Source organism: Borostomias antarcticus, assembly GCF_949987555.1.
Source record: "Borostomias antarcticus genome assembly, chromosome: 21".
Taxonomy (NCBI): Eukaryota; Metazoa; Chordata; class Actinopteri; order Stomiiformes; family Stomiidae; genus Borostomias; species Borostomias antarcticus.
The window spans coordinates 21,127,149-21,145,047 of record NC_140254.1 but is presented as its reverse complement, the minus strand read 5'-3'; the positions used below and the strand labels follow the sequence as shown (position 1 = coordinate 21,145,047).

The 17,899-nt window shown below is 50.9% G+C and overlaps 1 protein-coding gene across 1 annotated transcript; it reads right to left on the bottom strand.

The window, feature by feature from the left end:
* Positions 1–631: 631 nt before the first annotated feature.
* bmp8a (bone morphogenetic protein 8a) lies at positions 632–6,974 on the bottom strand (the record flags this gene model as incomplete). Its single annotated transcript, XM_084455064.1, has 7 exons — positions 632–781; positions 1,365–1,475; positions 1,806–1,885; positions 2,053–2,232; positions 2,728–2,876; positions 3,211–3,403; positions 6,254–6,974. 7 exons carry the CDS (start codon positions 6,972–6,974, stop codon positions 632–634), a joined length of 1,584 nt encoding a protein of 527 aa, XP_084311190.1.
* Between the last annotated feature and the right edge of the window lie 10,925 nt (positions 6,975–17,899).

Genomic DNA, 17,899 nt, shown 5'->3' with positions numbered 1-17,899 from the left:
ACTAGCTGGGTAGTTAGTAAGTATCTCTGTATAACTAGCTGGGTAGTAAGTATCTGTATAACTAGCTGGGTAGTTAGTGAGTAAGTATCTGTATAACTAGCTGGGTAGTTAGTGAGTAAGTATCTGTATAACTAGCTGGGTAGTTAGTGAGTAAGTATCTGTATAACTAGCTGGGTAGTTAGTGAGTAAGTATCTGTATAACTAGCTGGGTAGTTAGTGAGTAAGTATCTGTATAACTAGCTGGGTAGTTGAGCTAGGTAGGCCTACTGCATATCACTGGAACATGACATGACATAATTATGCTACTAAAGTCCTCCACTACTAGAGGAACGCCTGTGTGGCGCTGATGGAACGAGGGGAGAGACGTCCAGGGATGAGGCTGAACCAGGGATGAGGCTGAACCAGGGATGAGGCTGAACCAGGGATGAGGCTGAACCAGGGATGAGGCTGTGAACCAGGGATGAGGCTGTGAACAGTTTTTTTAATATCTTTTCTTTTACTGTTGAGGATATAGTTATTTTACATCATGTATCATATCCATGGCCGACACCACTGACCCCTCACTTAGACAAATATCTGGGTTATAGTTCTGTAGCGTGGAATATTCTAGAATGGCTGACAGGGTGTCTGGTCACAGGCACCCGCAGGTCTTCACCACCATGTTGCGATGCTTCTTGAGGATGACGTTGTTGTTGTCGTCATAGAAGAGGACGGAGATGGGGCTGAGTTTGGTGGGGGCGCAGCACGCCTTGGGAACCTCCTCTGGCTTCAGGAGGTGAACCTGCAAGGAGAGAGAGGGAGAGACAGATCGAGGGAGAGAGAGACAGATCGAGGGAGAGAGAGAGAGAGAGACAGGGGAGAGATGGAGAGGGAGAGAGATGGAGGGAGGGAGAGAGACAAAGGAGAGATGGAGAGAGAGAGACAGATCGAGGGAGAGAGAGAGACAGATCGAGGGAGAGAGAGAGAGACAGGGGAGAGATGGAGGGAGGGAGAGAGATGGAGGGAGGGAGAGAGACATGTCCATTTACGGACGATACTACAGTATGTTATGAAAGATATCTGGTCGTATGACCGTAGGCGTAATGATAAGCAATCAAAAGTGACTGGTTTTAACCCATGTCCAGCTGTCCTGGTTTTAACCCATGTCCCAGGAGTCCTGGTTTTAACCCATGTCCCAGGAGTCCTGGTTTTAACCCATGTCCCAGGAGTCCTGGTTTTAACCCATGTCCCAGATGTCCTGGTTTTAACCCATGTCCCAGATGTCCTGGTTTTAACCCATGTCCCAGATGTCCACACACTGACGTACAGGACCACAAAGACAGGAGCGTTGTAAGAGGAATGAGGGTGCAGTTGCGTGTACTGACCACTAGTTGTATCATGGCGTGATTGGTGGCGTTCATACATGAGCCCAGTGGGTAGAGGCATTCTCCATCGCAGTAGAAGGCAGAGTAGCCTGTAGGAGCCAGAACCCAGTCCTAGTGGAGGAGAGAGGTACTGCATCACACCTGTACACAGCTATACACTACACTACCTATGTTAGGTGTAGCCTTACGTATGGGGATGAACCACATGCTCTGACTTGTCAAGTCAAGCCGATACAACTGCCATTAGACCAAGGGGACAAAGTTTGGGCCCACAAGTCTATAGCAGGGCTACCTCATCATCACTAGGCTGGTTCCAAACCACCCCCTCTACACCCTCGGATACAAAGGATGTTTACCTAGAGCATAAAAACACTGGTTTATTTATTTCATTTGTCACATGTACATGCTAGGACTGAGCTAGCCGGACAGCCACTGACATACCTTCCATCCCAGGTCACTGAAGCTGACATACAGTTCATGTCTCTTACAGGCCTGGCGTCCACTGTTGGCATTACTGTGATCTGGTGGGGAGGGGGGGGACACTCATTCAGAGACTGGTATACATTGAACTTCACTCAAATTTCAAAAGGACATATTTCCTGTTGCCTTCCAGAATTAAGTCATTTTCTGATTTGGGTGTAATATTTAAGAAGCTTTAAGAAGCTCAAGCCGTTGTGTGTGTCCTCACCATGGATGCTGGGCACGGGCAGGTCGTACTTGGGTTTCTTCTTACGGGGGTTTGGTTTGAGGGCGCGAGGGGGGCGGCAGGGGGCCTGGCTCGCCCGGAAAAACGTCACCATGAAGGGCTGTTTGGATCGGGGCCCCCTACGACCCACCAGCCCTACCCAGGCTGCAGACAGGGACCGGTCTGAGAGAGAGAGAGAAAGAAAGAAAGAAAGAAAGAAAGAAAGAAAGAAAGAAAGAAAGAAAGAAAGAAAGAAAGAAAGAAAGAAAGAAAGAAAGAAAGAAAGAAAGAAAGAAAGAAAAAGGGAGGGAGGGAGGGAGGGAGGGGGGGGAGGGAGGGAGGGAAGGAGGGAGGGAGGGGGGGAGGGAGAGAGGGAGGGGAGACAGGAGACGGCCGTTAGGGGGCACCAGCAACCCCTGGCAGGATCTCTTTGCACAAGTGTGTCTGTCCCAGATCCAGAGCCCCGCCCATATGGACCAGATCCAGAGCCCCGCCCATATGGACCAGATCCATAGCCCCGCCCATATGGACCAGATCCAGAGCCCCGCCCATATGGACCAGATCCATAGCCCCGCCCATATGGACCAGATCCAGAGCCCCGCCCATATGGACCAGATCCAGAGCCCCGCCCATATGGACCAACACATAGCCAGGTGTCATGTTTCGGCGCGGCCTCACCCTCCTCTGTCTCCACATAGAGGCGGATGCCCAGGTTGCTGCGCGGGTGGAGCAGCCAGCGGTTGCTGGCGGAGGTGACGTCGAAGGCCAGCCAGCCCTCCTGACCCGTGGGCACTGACTGCAGGTCCAGCAGCACCAGCTCAGGCTCTCTGGAGGGGGGATGGAGGGAGGGAGGGAGGGAGGGAGGGAGGGAGAGAGAGAGTGAGAGAGAGAGAGAGAGAGACGTACACAGAGACACCGGCGAGGGCCGAGGCAAGGGTCGTGCTGTAATTACGCGTTTGAGAATCGTCTCGTAGCGAGACCTCCTCACCTGTGTGTGTGTGTGTGTGTGTGTGTGTGTGTGAGTGTGTGTGTGTGTGAGAGTGTGTGTGTGAGTGTGAGTGTGAGTGTGAGTGTGAGTGTGTGAGTGTGTGTGTGTGTGCGTGTGCGTGTGCGTGTGCGTGTGCGCGTGTGTGTGTGTGTGTGTGTGTGGAGGGGTCTGACCTGTGTCTGTTCTCGCGGGTGATCTCGTAGACGGAGATGTGGAGGGTGCGGTTGGCCCTCTGACCCACCGTCAGGGTCTTGTAGATGCGGAACTCGGCCGCCGTCACCGTCTCTCCCTGGGGGAGGGGCGTCAGGTCGAAACGGAACTCCTTCCAGTACGGCCGAGGCTGCTGGAGGTCACGCTCCTGCTCCACTGGAGGACGGGGAGGGGGGAGGGGGGAGGGAGGAGAGGGGGGAGAGGGGGGAGGGGGGGAGGGAGGGGAGGGGGGAGAGGGGGGAGGGAGGAAGAGGAGTAGAGCGGGAGAGAGAGAGAGAAAGATTTGGAAGCATTACTGAATTGGAATTTCACTGTGTGACGACCTCTTCAAGACAATTTCAATCCAGACCTGATTCCACACACAAAACCCACGTCTGTTTAAATCAAAAAGGCAGACACACACACCCTATCAGTCCCAGCCAGCCCAGACATGCAGTGGGCCCGGCGGTGTGTATCTATGGTGCACAGCTGGGAAGAATTACAGGCCCAACTGACACAGAAAAAAACAACAGAGAAATGGCCGAACAAGATGAAAATACTGCTGTGGACATGGTTTAAAAATACTTATGGAGGCTGTGATTAGTGGCGTGTGTGTGCATGTGTGCATGTACAGTGTGTGTGTGTGTGTGTGTGTGTGTGTGTGAGGCAGCTGCTGTGGTTCAAGGCTCTTAGTGTCTGTAATTAGCCTGCGTTACAGGCTGAGTGGGCGTTTCACAGCCCAGCAGGGCTCCACAAGGACACTACGCTACGCTACGCTCACACTGCCCGCGTGTGTGAGAGACAGAGAGATAACGCTTGTGTGCATGTGTGTGTGTGTGAGCGAGAGTGTATTGAGAGAGAAAGAGAGATTACGTGTGTGCGCGTGTGTGTGTTTGTGAGACAGAGAGATAAAGTTTGTGTGCATGTGTGATTGTGAGCGAGAGTGTATTGAGAGAGAAAGAGAGATTACGTGTGTGCGCGTGTGTGTGTTTGTGTGTGTGTGTGTGTGTGTGTGTGTGTGTGAGACAGAGATAAAGTTTGTGTGCATGTGTGTGTGAGCGAGAGTGTGTTGAGAGAGAAAGAGAGATTACATGTGTGCGCCTGTGTGTGTGTGCGCCTGTGTGTGTGTATGTGTGTGTGTGTGAGAGGGAGAGAGAATGTGTTGAGAGAGACAGAAAGTGAGTGATTGTGTGTACAGTATGTGTGTGCGTGTGTGTGTTGAGAGACAGATATTGTGTGTGTATGTGTGTGTGTGTGTGTGAGAGAGAGAGAGAGAATGTGTTGAGAGAGAAACAGAAAGAGAGATTACGTGTGTTTGTGTGTGTGTGTGTGTGTGTGTGTTTCCCTCTCCATCTCTGTCTTCTTATATTCTCCACGCTCCACATCTCTCATTTTCTCTTTGGAATCTCACCATCTATATCTATCTCACCATCTATATCATCTATATCTATATCTATCTCACCATCTATACCATCTATATCTATCTCACTGGTCTGTCCTTCCTGTGCTTTGGGCTACCTCCAAACCTCTGCTCTCTCTCTCTCTCTCTCCCTCCCTTTTTTAATATCAGAACAGAAGTGATGGATGATAACTCATCAGAAGTGATAGATGATAACTCATCAGTAGTGATAGATGATAACTCATCAGAAGTGATAGATGATAACTGATAACTCATCAGTAGTGATAGATGATAACCCATCAGAAGTGATAGATGATAACTGATAACTCATCAGAAGTGATAGATGATAACTGATAACTCATCAGAAGTGATAGATGATGACTCATCAGTAGTGATAGATGATAACTCATCAGAAGTGATAGATGATAACTCATCAGAAGTGATAGATGATAACTCATCAGAAGTGATAGATGATAACTCATCAGAAGTGATAGATGATAACTCATCAGAAGTGATAGATGATAACTCATCAGAAGTGATAGATGATAACTGATAACTCATCAGAAGTGATAGATGATAACTCATCAGTAGTGATAGATGATAACTGATAACTCATCAGAAGTGATAGATGATAACTCATCAGTAGTGATAGATGATAACTCATCAGAAGGGATAGATGATAACTCATCAGAAGTGATAGATGATAACTCATCAGAAGTGATAGATGATAACTGATAACTCATCAGAAGTGATAGATGATAACTCATCAGAAGTGATAGATAACTCATCAGTAGTGATAGATGATAACTCATCAGAAGTGATAGATGATAACTCATCAGAAGTGATAGATGATAACTCATCAGAAGTGATAGATGATAACTCATCAGAAGTGATAGATAACTCATCAGTAGTGATAGATGATAACTCATCAGAAGTGATAGATGATAACTCATCAGAAGTGATAGATGATAACTCCATTCAAATGCAAATGTCATGAAAAACCGCTCTTCGAAACCATCTGCTCGTTGTGCAACCATGAACACAAAATGGCTGCATAGGCAAGAGGGGTGGAGAAGCGTGAAGGAGTGATATTTCCCCACGCCGACGAGGTCTGTCCTTCCATTCCATGAAAAGTGGAGGAAGGAAGCGATTAAGGAGAGGATGTTTGATTTAGATGCCAGGACAGATAGGTGTCAGCGGGCCTGCAGTCTGGGGCGGAGCAGGAGACACAGGAAAGGGGGTTAACCAGATAACCAGACTGTTTCCAGACCGTTTGTGGAAAGGAGGAGGGTAACTTCAAAACTAACTCCCCGCCCTCTTACGCAAGGATAACAGTCTATCACAACCTGCACTCTCACTGACTGACTGACTGACTGACTGACTGACTGACTGACTGGTTGACTGACTGGTTGACTGACTGACTGACTGACTCACTGACTGACTGACTGACTGACTGACTGACTGACTGACTCACTGACTGACTGACTGACTGACTGACTGACTGACTGACTGGTTGACTGACTGGTTGACTGACTGGTTGACTGGCTGACTGACTGACTGACTGACTGACTGACTGACTGACTGACTGGCTGACTTGCTGACTGACCCCTCCTCACCCAGTCACTCACCCAGGTTGACGAAGCTCATGACGGTGTCGGCCTCGCTGACCACCGTGCCCAGCGGCGGCGTGTGCGTGCTGAGCGTGGGAAGCGCGGCGTGGCTGACGTGGCTCAGCCCGTCCAGCGCGTTCAGCCGGCCCCCCGCCCACCCCCCCCCCACCCCCTCCTCCCCGCTCTCGGCCGACACGGCGTGGTACAGGTCCAGCATGAAGAGCGGTGCCGAGGAGGGCGGGCGCAGCGGCGGGTGGGGGCGGGGCCGGCCCGGCAGGCCCAGGATGGACAGGATCTCACGCTGCATCTCCTTCTTCTCGCGGCCGCTGAGGCGCCGGAAGCTGGAGTGGACCACAGCCTGGGTCTGCTGGGCCCAGAGGCACAGCAGGAGCAGCGGGGCCAGGAGCAGGGCGAGGCGCAGGGCCGGGGGCCCGGGGTTAGGGGCGGGGCCAGGCCTGGGGCCGGGGTTAGGGTCGGATCTGGGCCCAGTGCCGGGGTAAGGGTTAGGCCCGGGGTGGCCATGGTTGGAGCTGGTGTTCGGGCCTTGGTAGAAGTTAGGGCACCGGGGGGTGGATATCGGCCTGGGGCTGGACCTTGGCCGGGGGTCAGTACTGCCATTGCTGTGTGGCGGCCATCTTCCTCTTCTGTGCAGGCAGGTGTGGGGGCTGTGGACTGTTCTAGAATGTTCCCAGTGTTCCGCCCCAGAGTTCTGGAAGCAGTCCGAGGTGTCCAAGGCCATGGCTGTATATAGCTCTACTAGCCTAGTCTATTTCAATCCTGATCGTCTACTGGGCCTTTTACTCTCGTCTCTACTCTCTCAAAGAGTTGTTGTTTCAGCCTCTTCAGTCCGGTTTGATAAGACCCTACACAGTTTGATAAGACCCTACACAGTTTGATAAGACCCTACACAGTTTGATAAGACCCTACACAGTTTGATAAGACCCTACACAGTTTGATAAGACCCTACACAGTTTGATAAGACCCTACACAGTTTGATAAGACCCTACGCAGTTTGATAAGACCCTACACAGTTTGATAAGACCCTTCACGCCACTGATAAGAGCGTTGCTGTGTAGCTTTCTGTGTCCTAGACCGTCCCTAGACTGTCTGTATCACTGAGACATCACAAACACACACGCAAACACACACCTACCTCTGTGATTCACTGGTGTTTGGATGAAGCGTCTGGTAGAGAGAGAGACGTGTTTACACCCTTACCTCTCTCTATTTATCCTTCCCTCCCCCCTTCTCTCCCCTTTTATCACTCCAATCCCTAAATCACTGCTTTCTCTCTAGACCCTGACCACACTCTTCTCTCGAGGAGAGGACGGCCAGCGCATAATTACAGCCCTCCTAATGGTCGTTTTTGATGTAGTTTAAAATAAAAAAACAAAAAAACAAACGTCAGTCTGCTGAAACTGCCCCTCTCCTTTGAAGAAGTGGATCTGGAGGCGGATGAAAGAGCAGGTGTGACCCAGATCAGCAGCAGAGCGAAACCCCAGACCAGAGCTGGGTCATCTGAACCGATTCAGAATGAGAAGAGGAGCCCCCCCCGCCGACCGCCGCCCCTCCACGCAGGAAGAGGGGAGGTCTCCAGGGAGTGAGAGATCAGCAGGAAGAGGTTTGGTCTTCAGGGAGAGAGAGATCAGCAGGAAGAGGTGAGGTCTTCAGGGAGAGAGAGATCAGCAGGAAGAGGGGAGGTCTTCAGGGAGAGAGAGATCAGCAGGAAGAGGTGAGGTCTTCAGGGAGAGAGAGATCAGCAGGAAGAGGTGAGGTCTTCAGGGAGAGAGAGATCAGCAGGAAGAGGGGAGGTCTTCAGGGAGAGAGAGATCAGCAGGAAGAGGTGAGGTCTTCAGGGAGAGAGAGATCAGCAGGGCGAGGTGAGGTCTTCAGGGAGAGAGAGATCAGCAGGAAGAGATGAGGTCTTCAGGGAGAGAGATATCAGCATCTCTGCTGTCCACGCTTCCAAAGCGCCAGTGTTTTAGTCCCGGGTTACTTCTCAAACATCCAAGATGGCTTCTTTCCCCAACTCGACCTCCTGACCAACCTCAGTCTGCAGTGACCCTTTCAACAAGACATTCCATCGTTTCTTGAGTAGCCTTTCGTTGTAATCCTTCAAGGTAAATCCTTATCATCTTCGGTGGGCTTCTCAGACCTTGGTAAGAATGTGTGTGTAGGCTACTAACCTGACACACACACACACACACACTCGTTCCTGTGTGATCAGCGTGGTAGCAAACTGTAGAGAATCCTGACTGCACTTCAACTGTGAGTCCATCATCAAGAGGGAGTGTCCTAGTGAGTCTCCTCCTCCCATCTGATCTCTCTCTCCCTCTCCGTCTCCTCCTCCCATCTCTCTCTCTCCGTCTCCTCCTCCCATCTCTCTCCCTCCCTCTCCGTCTCCTCCTCCCATCTCTCTCCCTCCCTCTCTGTCTACTCCTCCCATCTCTCTCTCTCCCTCTCCGTCTCCTCCTCCCATCTCTCTCTCTCTCTCTCCGTCTCCTCCTCCCATCTCTCTCTCTCTCCCTCTCCGTCCACTCCTCCCATCTCTCTCTCCCTCTCTGTCTCCTCCTCCCATCTCTCTCTCTCCCTCTCCGTCTACTCCTCCCATCTCTCTCTCTCTCTCTCCGTCTCCTCCTCCCATCTCTCTCTCTCCCTCTCCGTCTCCTCCTCCCATCTCTCTCTCTCCCTCTCCGTCTCCTCCTCCCATCTCTCTCTCTCTCCCTCTGTCTACTCCTCCCATCTCTCTCTCTCCCTCTCCGTCCACTCCTCCCATCTTTCTCTGCCCACATCCTCTCCAGTCATTTTCACCTCTCTCCCTCTCTCTCTCTCTCTCCCTCCCTCTCTCCCTCCCTCTCTTTAATCTTGTCATGACTTCTTCCTTTCATGGATGAAAACCGTGGAACACATCTGAGTTTGGTGGAGGGCAACACCATGTCCTTTATCAATCGGACTCTTATTTTTCATAAACAGAAAACTACCTTTGACAGCGCGGCCTTTTACTGTAACTGGAGTTGTAGATACAAGCTACTGAATCAAGCTTCTGACATCCTGTTTAAGATGAGGTTTGTGTGACTGACCTACTGACCACATGAAGCCACTGACCTGCATAGACCTCTGTGCCCAGGAACTGACCTGTATGAGACCTCTATACCCAGGAACCAGGAACTGACCAACATTACACCTCTACTGTATACCCAGGAACCAGGAACTGACCTGTATTAGACCTCTATACCCAGGAACCAGGAACTGACCTGTATTAGACCTCTATACCCAGGAACTGACCTGTATGAGACCTCTATACCCAGGAACCAGGAACTGACCTGTATTAGACCTCTATACCCAGGAACCAGGAACTGACCTGTATTAGACCTCTATACCCAGGAACCAGGAACTGACCTGTATTAGACCTCTATACCCAGGAGGAACTAACCTGTATTACACCTCTATACCCAGGAACTGACCTGTATTAGACCTCTATACCCAGGAACTGACCTGTATTAGACCTCTATACCCAGGAACCAGGAACTGACCTGTATTGGACCTCTATACCCAGGAACTGACCTGTATTAGACCTCTATACCCAGGAACCAGGAACTGACCTGTATTAGACCTCTATACCCAGGAGGAACTGACCTGTATTAGACCTCTATACCCAGGAACTGACCTGTATTAGACCTCTATACCCAGGAACTGACCTGTATTAGACCTCTATACCCAGGAACTGACCTATATTAGACCTCTATACCCAGGAACCAGGAACTGACCTGTATTAGACCTCTATACCCAGGAACCAGGAACTGACCAACATTAGACCTCTATACCCAGGAACCAGGAACTGACCTGTATTAGACCTCTATACCCAGGAACTAGGAACTGACCTGTATTAGACCTCTATACCCAGGAACCAGGAACTGACCTGTATTAGACCTCTATACCCAGGAACTGACCTGTATTAGACCTCTATACCCAGGAACCAGGAACTGACCTGTATTATACCTCTATACCCAGGAACTGACCTGTATTAGACCTCTATACCCAGGAACTGACCTGTATTAGACCTCTATACCCAGGAACCAGGAACTGACGTGTATTAGACCTCTATACCCAGGAACCAGGAACTGACCTGTATTAGACCTCTATACCCAGGAACCAGGAACTGACCTGTATTAGACCTCTATACCCAGGAACTGACCTGTATTGGACCTCTATACCCAGGAACTGACCTGTATTAGACCTCTATACCCAGGAACCAGGAACTGACGTGTATTAGACCTCTATACCCAGGAACCAGGAACTGACCTGTATTAGACCTCTATACCCAGGAACCAGGAACTGACCTGTATTAGACCTCTATACCCAGGAACCAGGAACTGACCAACATTAGACCTCTATACCCAGGAACTGACCTGTATTAGACCTCTATACCCAGGAACTGACCTGTATTAGACCTCTATACCCAGGAACTGACCTGTATTAGACCTCTATACCCAGGAACCAGGAACTGACCTGTATTAGACCTCTATACCCAGGAACCAGGAACTGACCTGTATTAGACCTCTATACCCAGGAACCAGGAACTGACCTGTATTAGACCTCTATACCCAGGAACCAGGAACTGACCTGTATTAGACCTCTATACCCAGGAACCAGGAACTGACCTGTATTAAACTTCTATACCCAGGAACTGACCTGTATTAGACCTCTATACCCAGGAACCCGGAACTGACCTGTATGAGACCTCTATACCCAGGAACCAGGAACTGACCTGTATTAGACCTCTATACCCAGGAACTGACCTGTATGAGACCTCTATACCCAGGAACCAGGAACTGACCTGTATTAGACCTCTATACCCAGGAGGAACTGACCTGTATTAGACCTCTATACCCAGGAGGAACTGACCTGTATTAGACCTCTATACCCAGGAACTGACCTGTATTAGACCTCTGTACCCAGGAACCAGGAACTGACCTGTATTAGACCTCTATACCCAGGAACCAGGAACTGACCTGTATTAGACCTCTATACCCAGGAACCAGGAACTGACCTGTATTGGACCTCTATACCCAGGAGGAACTGACCTGCATTAGACCTCTATACCCAGGAACCAGGAACTGACCTGTATTAGACCTCTATACCCAGGAACCAGGAACTGACCTGTATTAGACCTCTATACCCAGGAACTGACCTGTATTAGACCTCTATACCCAGGAACTGACCTGCATTAGACCTCTATACCCAGGAACCAGGAACTGACCTGTATTAGACCTCTATACCCAGGAACCAGGAACTGACCTGTATGAGACCTCTATACCCAGGAACCAGGAACTGACCTGTATGAGACCTCTATACCCAGGAACTGACCTGTATTAGACCTCTATACCCAGGAACCAGGAACTGACCTGTATGAGACCTCTATACCCAGGAACCAGGAACTGACCTGTATTAGACCTCTATACCCAGGAACTGACCTGTATGAGACCTCTATACCCAGGAACCAGGAACTGACCTGTATTAGACCTCTATACCCAGGAACTGACCTGTATTAGACCTCTATACCCAGGAACCAGGAACTGACCTGTATTAGACCTCTATACCCAGGAACCAGGAACTGACCTGTATTAGACCTCTATACCCAGGAACTGACCTGTATTAGACCTCTATACCCAGGAACTGACCTGTATTAGACCTCTATACCCAGGAACCAGGAACTGACCTGTATTAGACCTCTATACCCAGGAACTGACCTGTATTAGACCTCTATACCCAGGAACTGACCTGTATTAGACCTCTATACCCAGGAACCAGGAACTGACCTGTATTAGACCTCTATACCCAGGAACCAGGAACTGACCTGTATTAGACCTCTATACCCAGGAACCAGGAACTGACCTGTATTAGACCTCTATACCCAGGAACCAGGAACTGACCTGTATTAGACCTCTATACCCAGGAACTAGGAACTGACCTATATTAGACCTCTATACCCAGGAACCAGGAACTGACCTGTATTAGACCTCTATACCCAGGAACCAGGAACTGACCTGTATTAGACCTCTATACCCAGGAACCAGGAACTGACCTGTATTAGACCTCTATACCCAGGAACTAGGAACTGACCTGTATTAGACCTCTATACCCAGGAACCAGGAACTGACCTGTATTAGACCTCTATACCCAGGAACTAGGAACTGACCTGTATTAGACCTCTATACCCAGGAACTGACCTGTATTAGACCTCTATACCCAGGAACCAGGAACTGACCTGTATTAGACCTCTATACCCAGGAACTGACCTGTATTAGACCTCTATACCCAGGAGGAACTGACCTGTATTAGACCTCTATACCCAGGAACCAGGAACTGACCTGTATTAGACCTCTATACCCAGGAACTGACCTGTATTAGACCTCTATACCCAGGAACTAACCTGTATTAGACCTCTATACCTAGGAACTGACCTTTATTAGACCTCTATACCCAGGAACCAGGAACTGACCTGTATGAGACCTCTATACCCAGGAGGAACTGACCAACATTAGACCTCTATACCCAGGAACCAGGAACTGACCTGTATTAGACCTCTATACCCAGGAACTAGGAACTGACCTGTATTAGACCTCTATACCCAGGAACTGACCTGTATTAGACCTCTATACCCAGGAGGAACTGACCTGTATTAGACCTCTATACCCAGGAACTAGGAACTGACCTGTATTAGACCTCTATACCCAGGAACCAGGAACTGACCTGTATTAGACCTCTATACCCAGGAACTAGGAACTGACCTGTATTAGACCTCTATACCCAGGAACCAGGAACTGACCTGTATTAGACCTCTATACCCAGGAACCAGGAACTGACCTGTATTAGACCTCTATACCCAGGAACCAGGAACTGACCTGTATTAGACCTCTATACCCAGGAACCAGGAACTGACCTGTATTAGACCTCTATACCCAGGAACTGACCTGTATTAGACCTCTATACCCAGGAACCAGGAACTGACCTGTATTAGACCTCTATACCCAGGAACTGACCTGTATTGGACCTCTATACCCAGGAACCAGGAACTGACCTGTATTGGACCTCTATACCCAGGAACCAGGAACTGACCTGTATTAGACCTCTATACCCAGGAACCAGGAACTGACCTGTATTAGACTTCTATACCCAGGAACTGACCTGTATTAGACCTCTATACCCAGGAACCAGGAACTGACCTGTATTAGACCTCTATACCCAGGAACTAACCTGTATTAGACCTCTATACCCAGGAACTGACCTGTATTAGACCTCTATACCCAGGAACCAGGAACTGACCTGTATTAGACCTCTATACCCAGGAACTGACCTGTATTGGACCTCTATACCCAGGAGGAACTGACCTGCATTAGACCTCTATACCCAGGAACCAGGAACTGACCTGTATTAGACCTCTATACCCAGGAACCAGGAACTGACCTGTATTGGACCTCTATACCCAGGAACTGCAGGTCTACTCAGCACTAATACTTCAGGCAGCAGGTAAGCCGTCCTAATCTCAGAAGAGCGCCCTACATTTTCATTTCCTGTTGAAAGGTTCTGAGTGTTTTCTTGACTCCCAGTTTGCTCGTCATGTTTCTGCGGCGGCGCTCTAGTGAAGGGTTAGCGAGTGAGAAGCGCCAGAACGGACTCAAATATAGTCGGGAGGGTCAAGGCCGGCCAGCTCGTGTTTGTGTGCTTCACTTCAAAGTGCTCTGGTAGTCGCGGCCTGTTTGAGAGGCACAAATATGAACGCTGACCAAACCAAGAAGTGGGCGCTCGGCCGTGGGTCAGGTCAGGGGTGGGGAGATTAGGCGGCGACCTCAGGAATATTCTCCCCCCTGGTTTTCCTTCCTCCAGCACTGAAGGATTCTGGGCAGAAAAAAAGGGATGGAAAACAGGAGTGAGGGAGGAGGAGAGTGATGGAGTGATTCAGAGATCTCAGAGTGGAGAGCTAGTGAGAAAGGACAGGATGGAGGGAGGGAGAGAGAGGGGCGGGAGGGAGAGAGAGGGGGAGGGAGGGAGGGAGGGAGAGAGGGGGGAGGGAGGGAGAGAGGGAGGAAAAGGGAGGGAGAGGGAGCGGGAGGGTGGGAGGGATGGAGAGAGGGAGGGAGAGGGAGGGATGGAGGGAGGGAGAGAGAGGGGGAGGGAAAGGGAGGGAGAGAGAGGGGGAGGGTGGGAGGGATGGAGGGAGGGAGAGAGAGGGGGAGGGAAAGGGAGGGAGGGAGAGGGGGAGGGAGGGAGGGAGGGAGGGAGGGAGGGAGAGGGGGAGGGAGGGAGGGATGGAGGGAGGGAGAGGGGGAGGGAGGGAGGGATGGAGGGAGAGAGAGGGGGAGGGAAAGGGAGGGATGGAGAGAGGGAGGGAAAGGGAGGGAGAGAGAGGGGGAGGGTGGGAGGGATGGAGAGAGGGAGGGAGAGGGGGAGGGAGGGAGGGAGGGAGGGAGGGAGGGAGAGAGGGAGGGAGAGGGGGATGGAGGGAGGGAGAGAGGGAGGGAGAGGGGGAGGGAGGGAGAGAGGGAGGGAGGGAGAGGGGGAGGGAGGGATGGAGGAAGGGAGGGAGGGATGGAGGAAGGGAGAGAGGGAGGGAGAGGGGGATGGAGGGAGGGAGGGATGGAGGGAGGGAGAGAGGGAGAGAGAGGGGGATGGAGGGAGGGAGAGAGGGAGGGAGAGGGGGAGTGAGGGAGGGAGGGATGGAGGGAGGGAGAGAGGGAGGGAGAGGGGGATGGAGGGAGGGAGGGATGGAGGGAGGGAGAGAGAGGGGGATGTGTGTGGGTCGGGATATTTGTGGGTAAACACGGACACACAGCTGCAGAGACACCAAACCTCCGCTTCACTGGAACCAGCTAGTAAACAGAGCAATGGCCTCTCACTCACACGCACACACACTCACACACACACACACACACACACACACACACACACACACACACACACACACACACACACACACACGCACAAGCACACAAGCACACAAGCACACCACGCACTCACACGAACAGCACACTCACATGCACAGCACACACACACACACAGAAACCTCAGGTAATTTGTACAGTAGTCTTTTATGACGTAGAGAGAGAGAGAAAGAGAGCAGTAAAGTCTTCCCAGCCGTGACCAGTCTCTCTTTCTCCCCCTCTCTCTCCCTGGAGGACCCAGAAGGGCGTGTCCTTATCTCAGGAGAGGTAATTGCCCCCCAGCGCCATAATTATACAAACATTTCCTCTGATAAATGGGACTCTGTGGTCTTCAGACTCTCACACACACATACTGTACATGCACACACACACACACACACACACACACACACACACACACACACAAGCAAAATACCATAAGGATGAACCAGTGACAAGTGTGGTTTTTACTGCAAGCATACTTTTAATACAAAAAGAGAACAAAAAAGGTTTATAATCGTAGTTTTTTTCTTTTTCACAATTGACTTCTACCCTCCATCTCTCCGCCCCCTCCTCGTCACCCTGGGAACAACACAGCATCAACGGGCGCTCTGCCTCCCGGACCTCGACACGCCCTCAGAGAGACAATAAATAAATAAACATCACCTTAAGATGTCGTTTTCTTTCATTAGGTCTTTCACACAGCGTCGTCTCTCACAGGAGACACACGGACGCTGGCCAGCCCAGCCAGGATTGGACGATTCGAACAGCCTACTAGGAGAGACAGTGGGAGGGGCTATGCGAGACAGTTCTTTAATTGGCCCCTTCAGCTCCCTGTCATCAATATTTGTAGTTTCACGTCTACATTTGAAAGGCAAACCCTTTGGTCATGATCTGGTAATTGTAGTCATTAGCAAAAAAGGCTGCCATAGGAATCAGTGTGTTCCTGGTCAGTAGGGTTCTAGTCGCAGTAGAAACACTAAACAGGAGCTGACGTTTCCTCGGTACAAAAGATCTCATGATTTCATTATGTTCAATACTTATTCTCCAAGGTGATATGAAGCAGAGCTGAAAAATAAATATACATTTTCTTTAGCTAGAAAACTCACACACAAAAAAATACAAGAACAGGATTATAAATTAACCAGAAAACAAAATGAAAAGACATTCAAACAAACGAGATGTTTGCAAACAGTGACAGGAGTCTGTGACCTGTGACCTGTGTGTTCTGTAACACGGGGCGACGACACACCTGGACCAAAACACGGGTGTGTGTCCGGTTGCTAGGGGCAACATGGGGGGTAGGGGGGGGGGGGGTAGAGGTGAGATCACAGCGGAACAGACTGTCAGCGTTCGCTGGTCATCAACCTCATCATCTGGATAGAGAGTCACTCACGCCGGTAGAGTCATCGTCATATTGTGTCACTTGTTCGCCGTCAGTCGAGTTGAGCGCCACCATAAATTCCTCAATGAGACAAAACCCGCCCTTAATCCACACACACGTCCACACACACGTCCACACACACACCCTGAAACGCTCCAGGGGCTGTGACGACGTGTGTGTGTGTGTGTGTGTGTGTGTGTGTCCCCTGGGCGTGTGTGGTTAGGCAGTCAGCTGTGTGGACAGGAAGTGGTGTGTTTTCCCTCCTACGCGCGCTGACCCCCCCCCCCCCCCCCCCCCCCCCCCACGGACCTGGACCCCAGCCTGGCTCAGCCCCCCCCCCCTCTCTCCTGGGGGAGGAGGAACAGGATGGGAGTCGTTGCATATTTCTCTCTTCTCTCATCGTGAGGCACGGAACCCACAACGCAACATTTTACCCACAAGCCACTTCTTCCGAATGCCATTCTTCTGCATTTGGTTTTCGTCGTCGCGGCAACTCCCTCCCCCCTACCACCTCCCTGTAGTGTGTGTGTGTGTGTGTGTGTGTGTGTGTGTGTGTCAGAGACATATAAAGTAGTTACAAGGCTCCCTAACGCTCCCTGGATGTCCTACTAGGTGACTAAGGGCAGACATGTGGAACACAGATAAGGCAGCATCACGTTCCTCCGTGGGTTCGCTCAGTCGGTTCTCCATGGGGGCCCAGCAGGGGGGGCCATCTCTCTAGAACCCCAGAGAACGTACTAGAACCCAGTCCAGTTACAGGAGAGGACACGGGGGAGGGGGGGGGGGGGATCTTAAAGGGGTAGTAATGTTTGGTTCTGTCTCACCCCCCATCTAAGTGCAGCACCCCGGGCTTATAGGCCGCCTCCCCCGGCCCCTCCCTCATCCTCCTCCTCCAATCAGTGTTCTTGAGTGAGAGTAGGGCAAGAGAGAAAGAGTGAGACATTCCTTCCTCTCTCTCTCTCTCTCTCTCTCTCTCTCTCTCTCTCTCTCTCTCCCTGTGCATGTAGTCCACACAGCAGTCAGGGCCCAAGTCCTATAGGTGGACGTTAAGGTCACACGCCCTTTCCAATATGGCCGCCAGTATCCCCTCTGTAGAACACTCTTGTGAGTGACGATGTCCTTTTTATATCTTATATCATAGTTGGGGACATCTCTCCTTCTCCATCCCTCTGTCCTCCTCTCTCTGGGGTCAGGTCAGCATGGCGTCCGTGTGGAAGGAAGGGAGGGAGGAAGGAAGAATGGAAGGAAGGAAGGAAGGAAGGATGGATGGATGACAACCGTCTCTTTCTCTCCGTGCTCTATTTCCTCCCGGAGGAGGAGGAGGAGCTGGGGGTCTTGGCGCCGGGGGAGGAGGAGGAG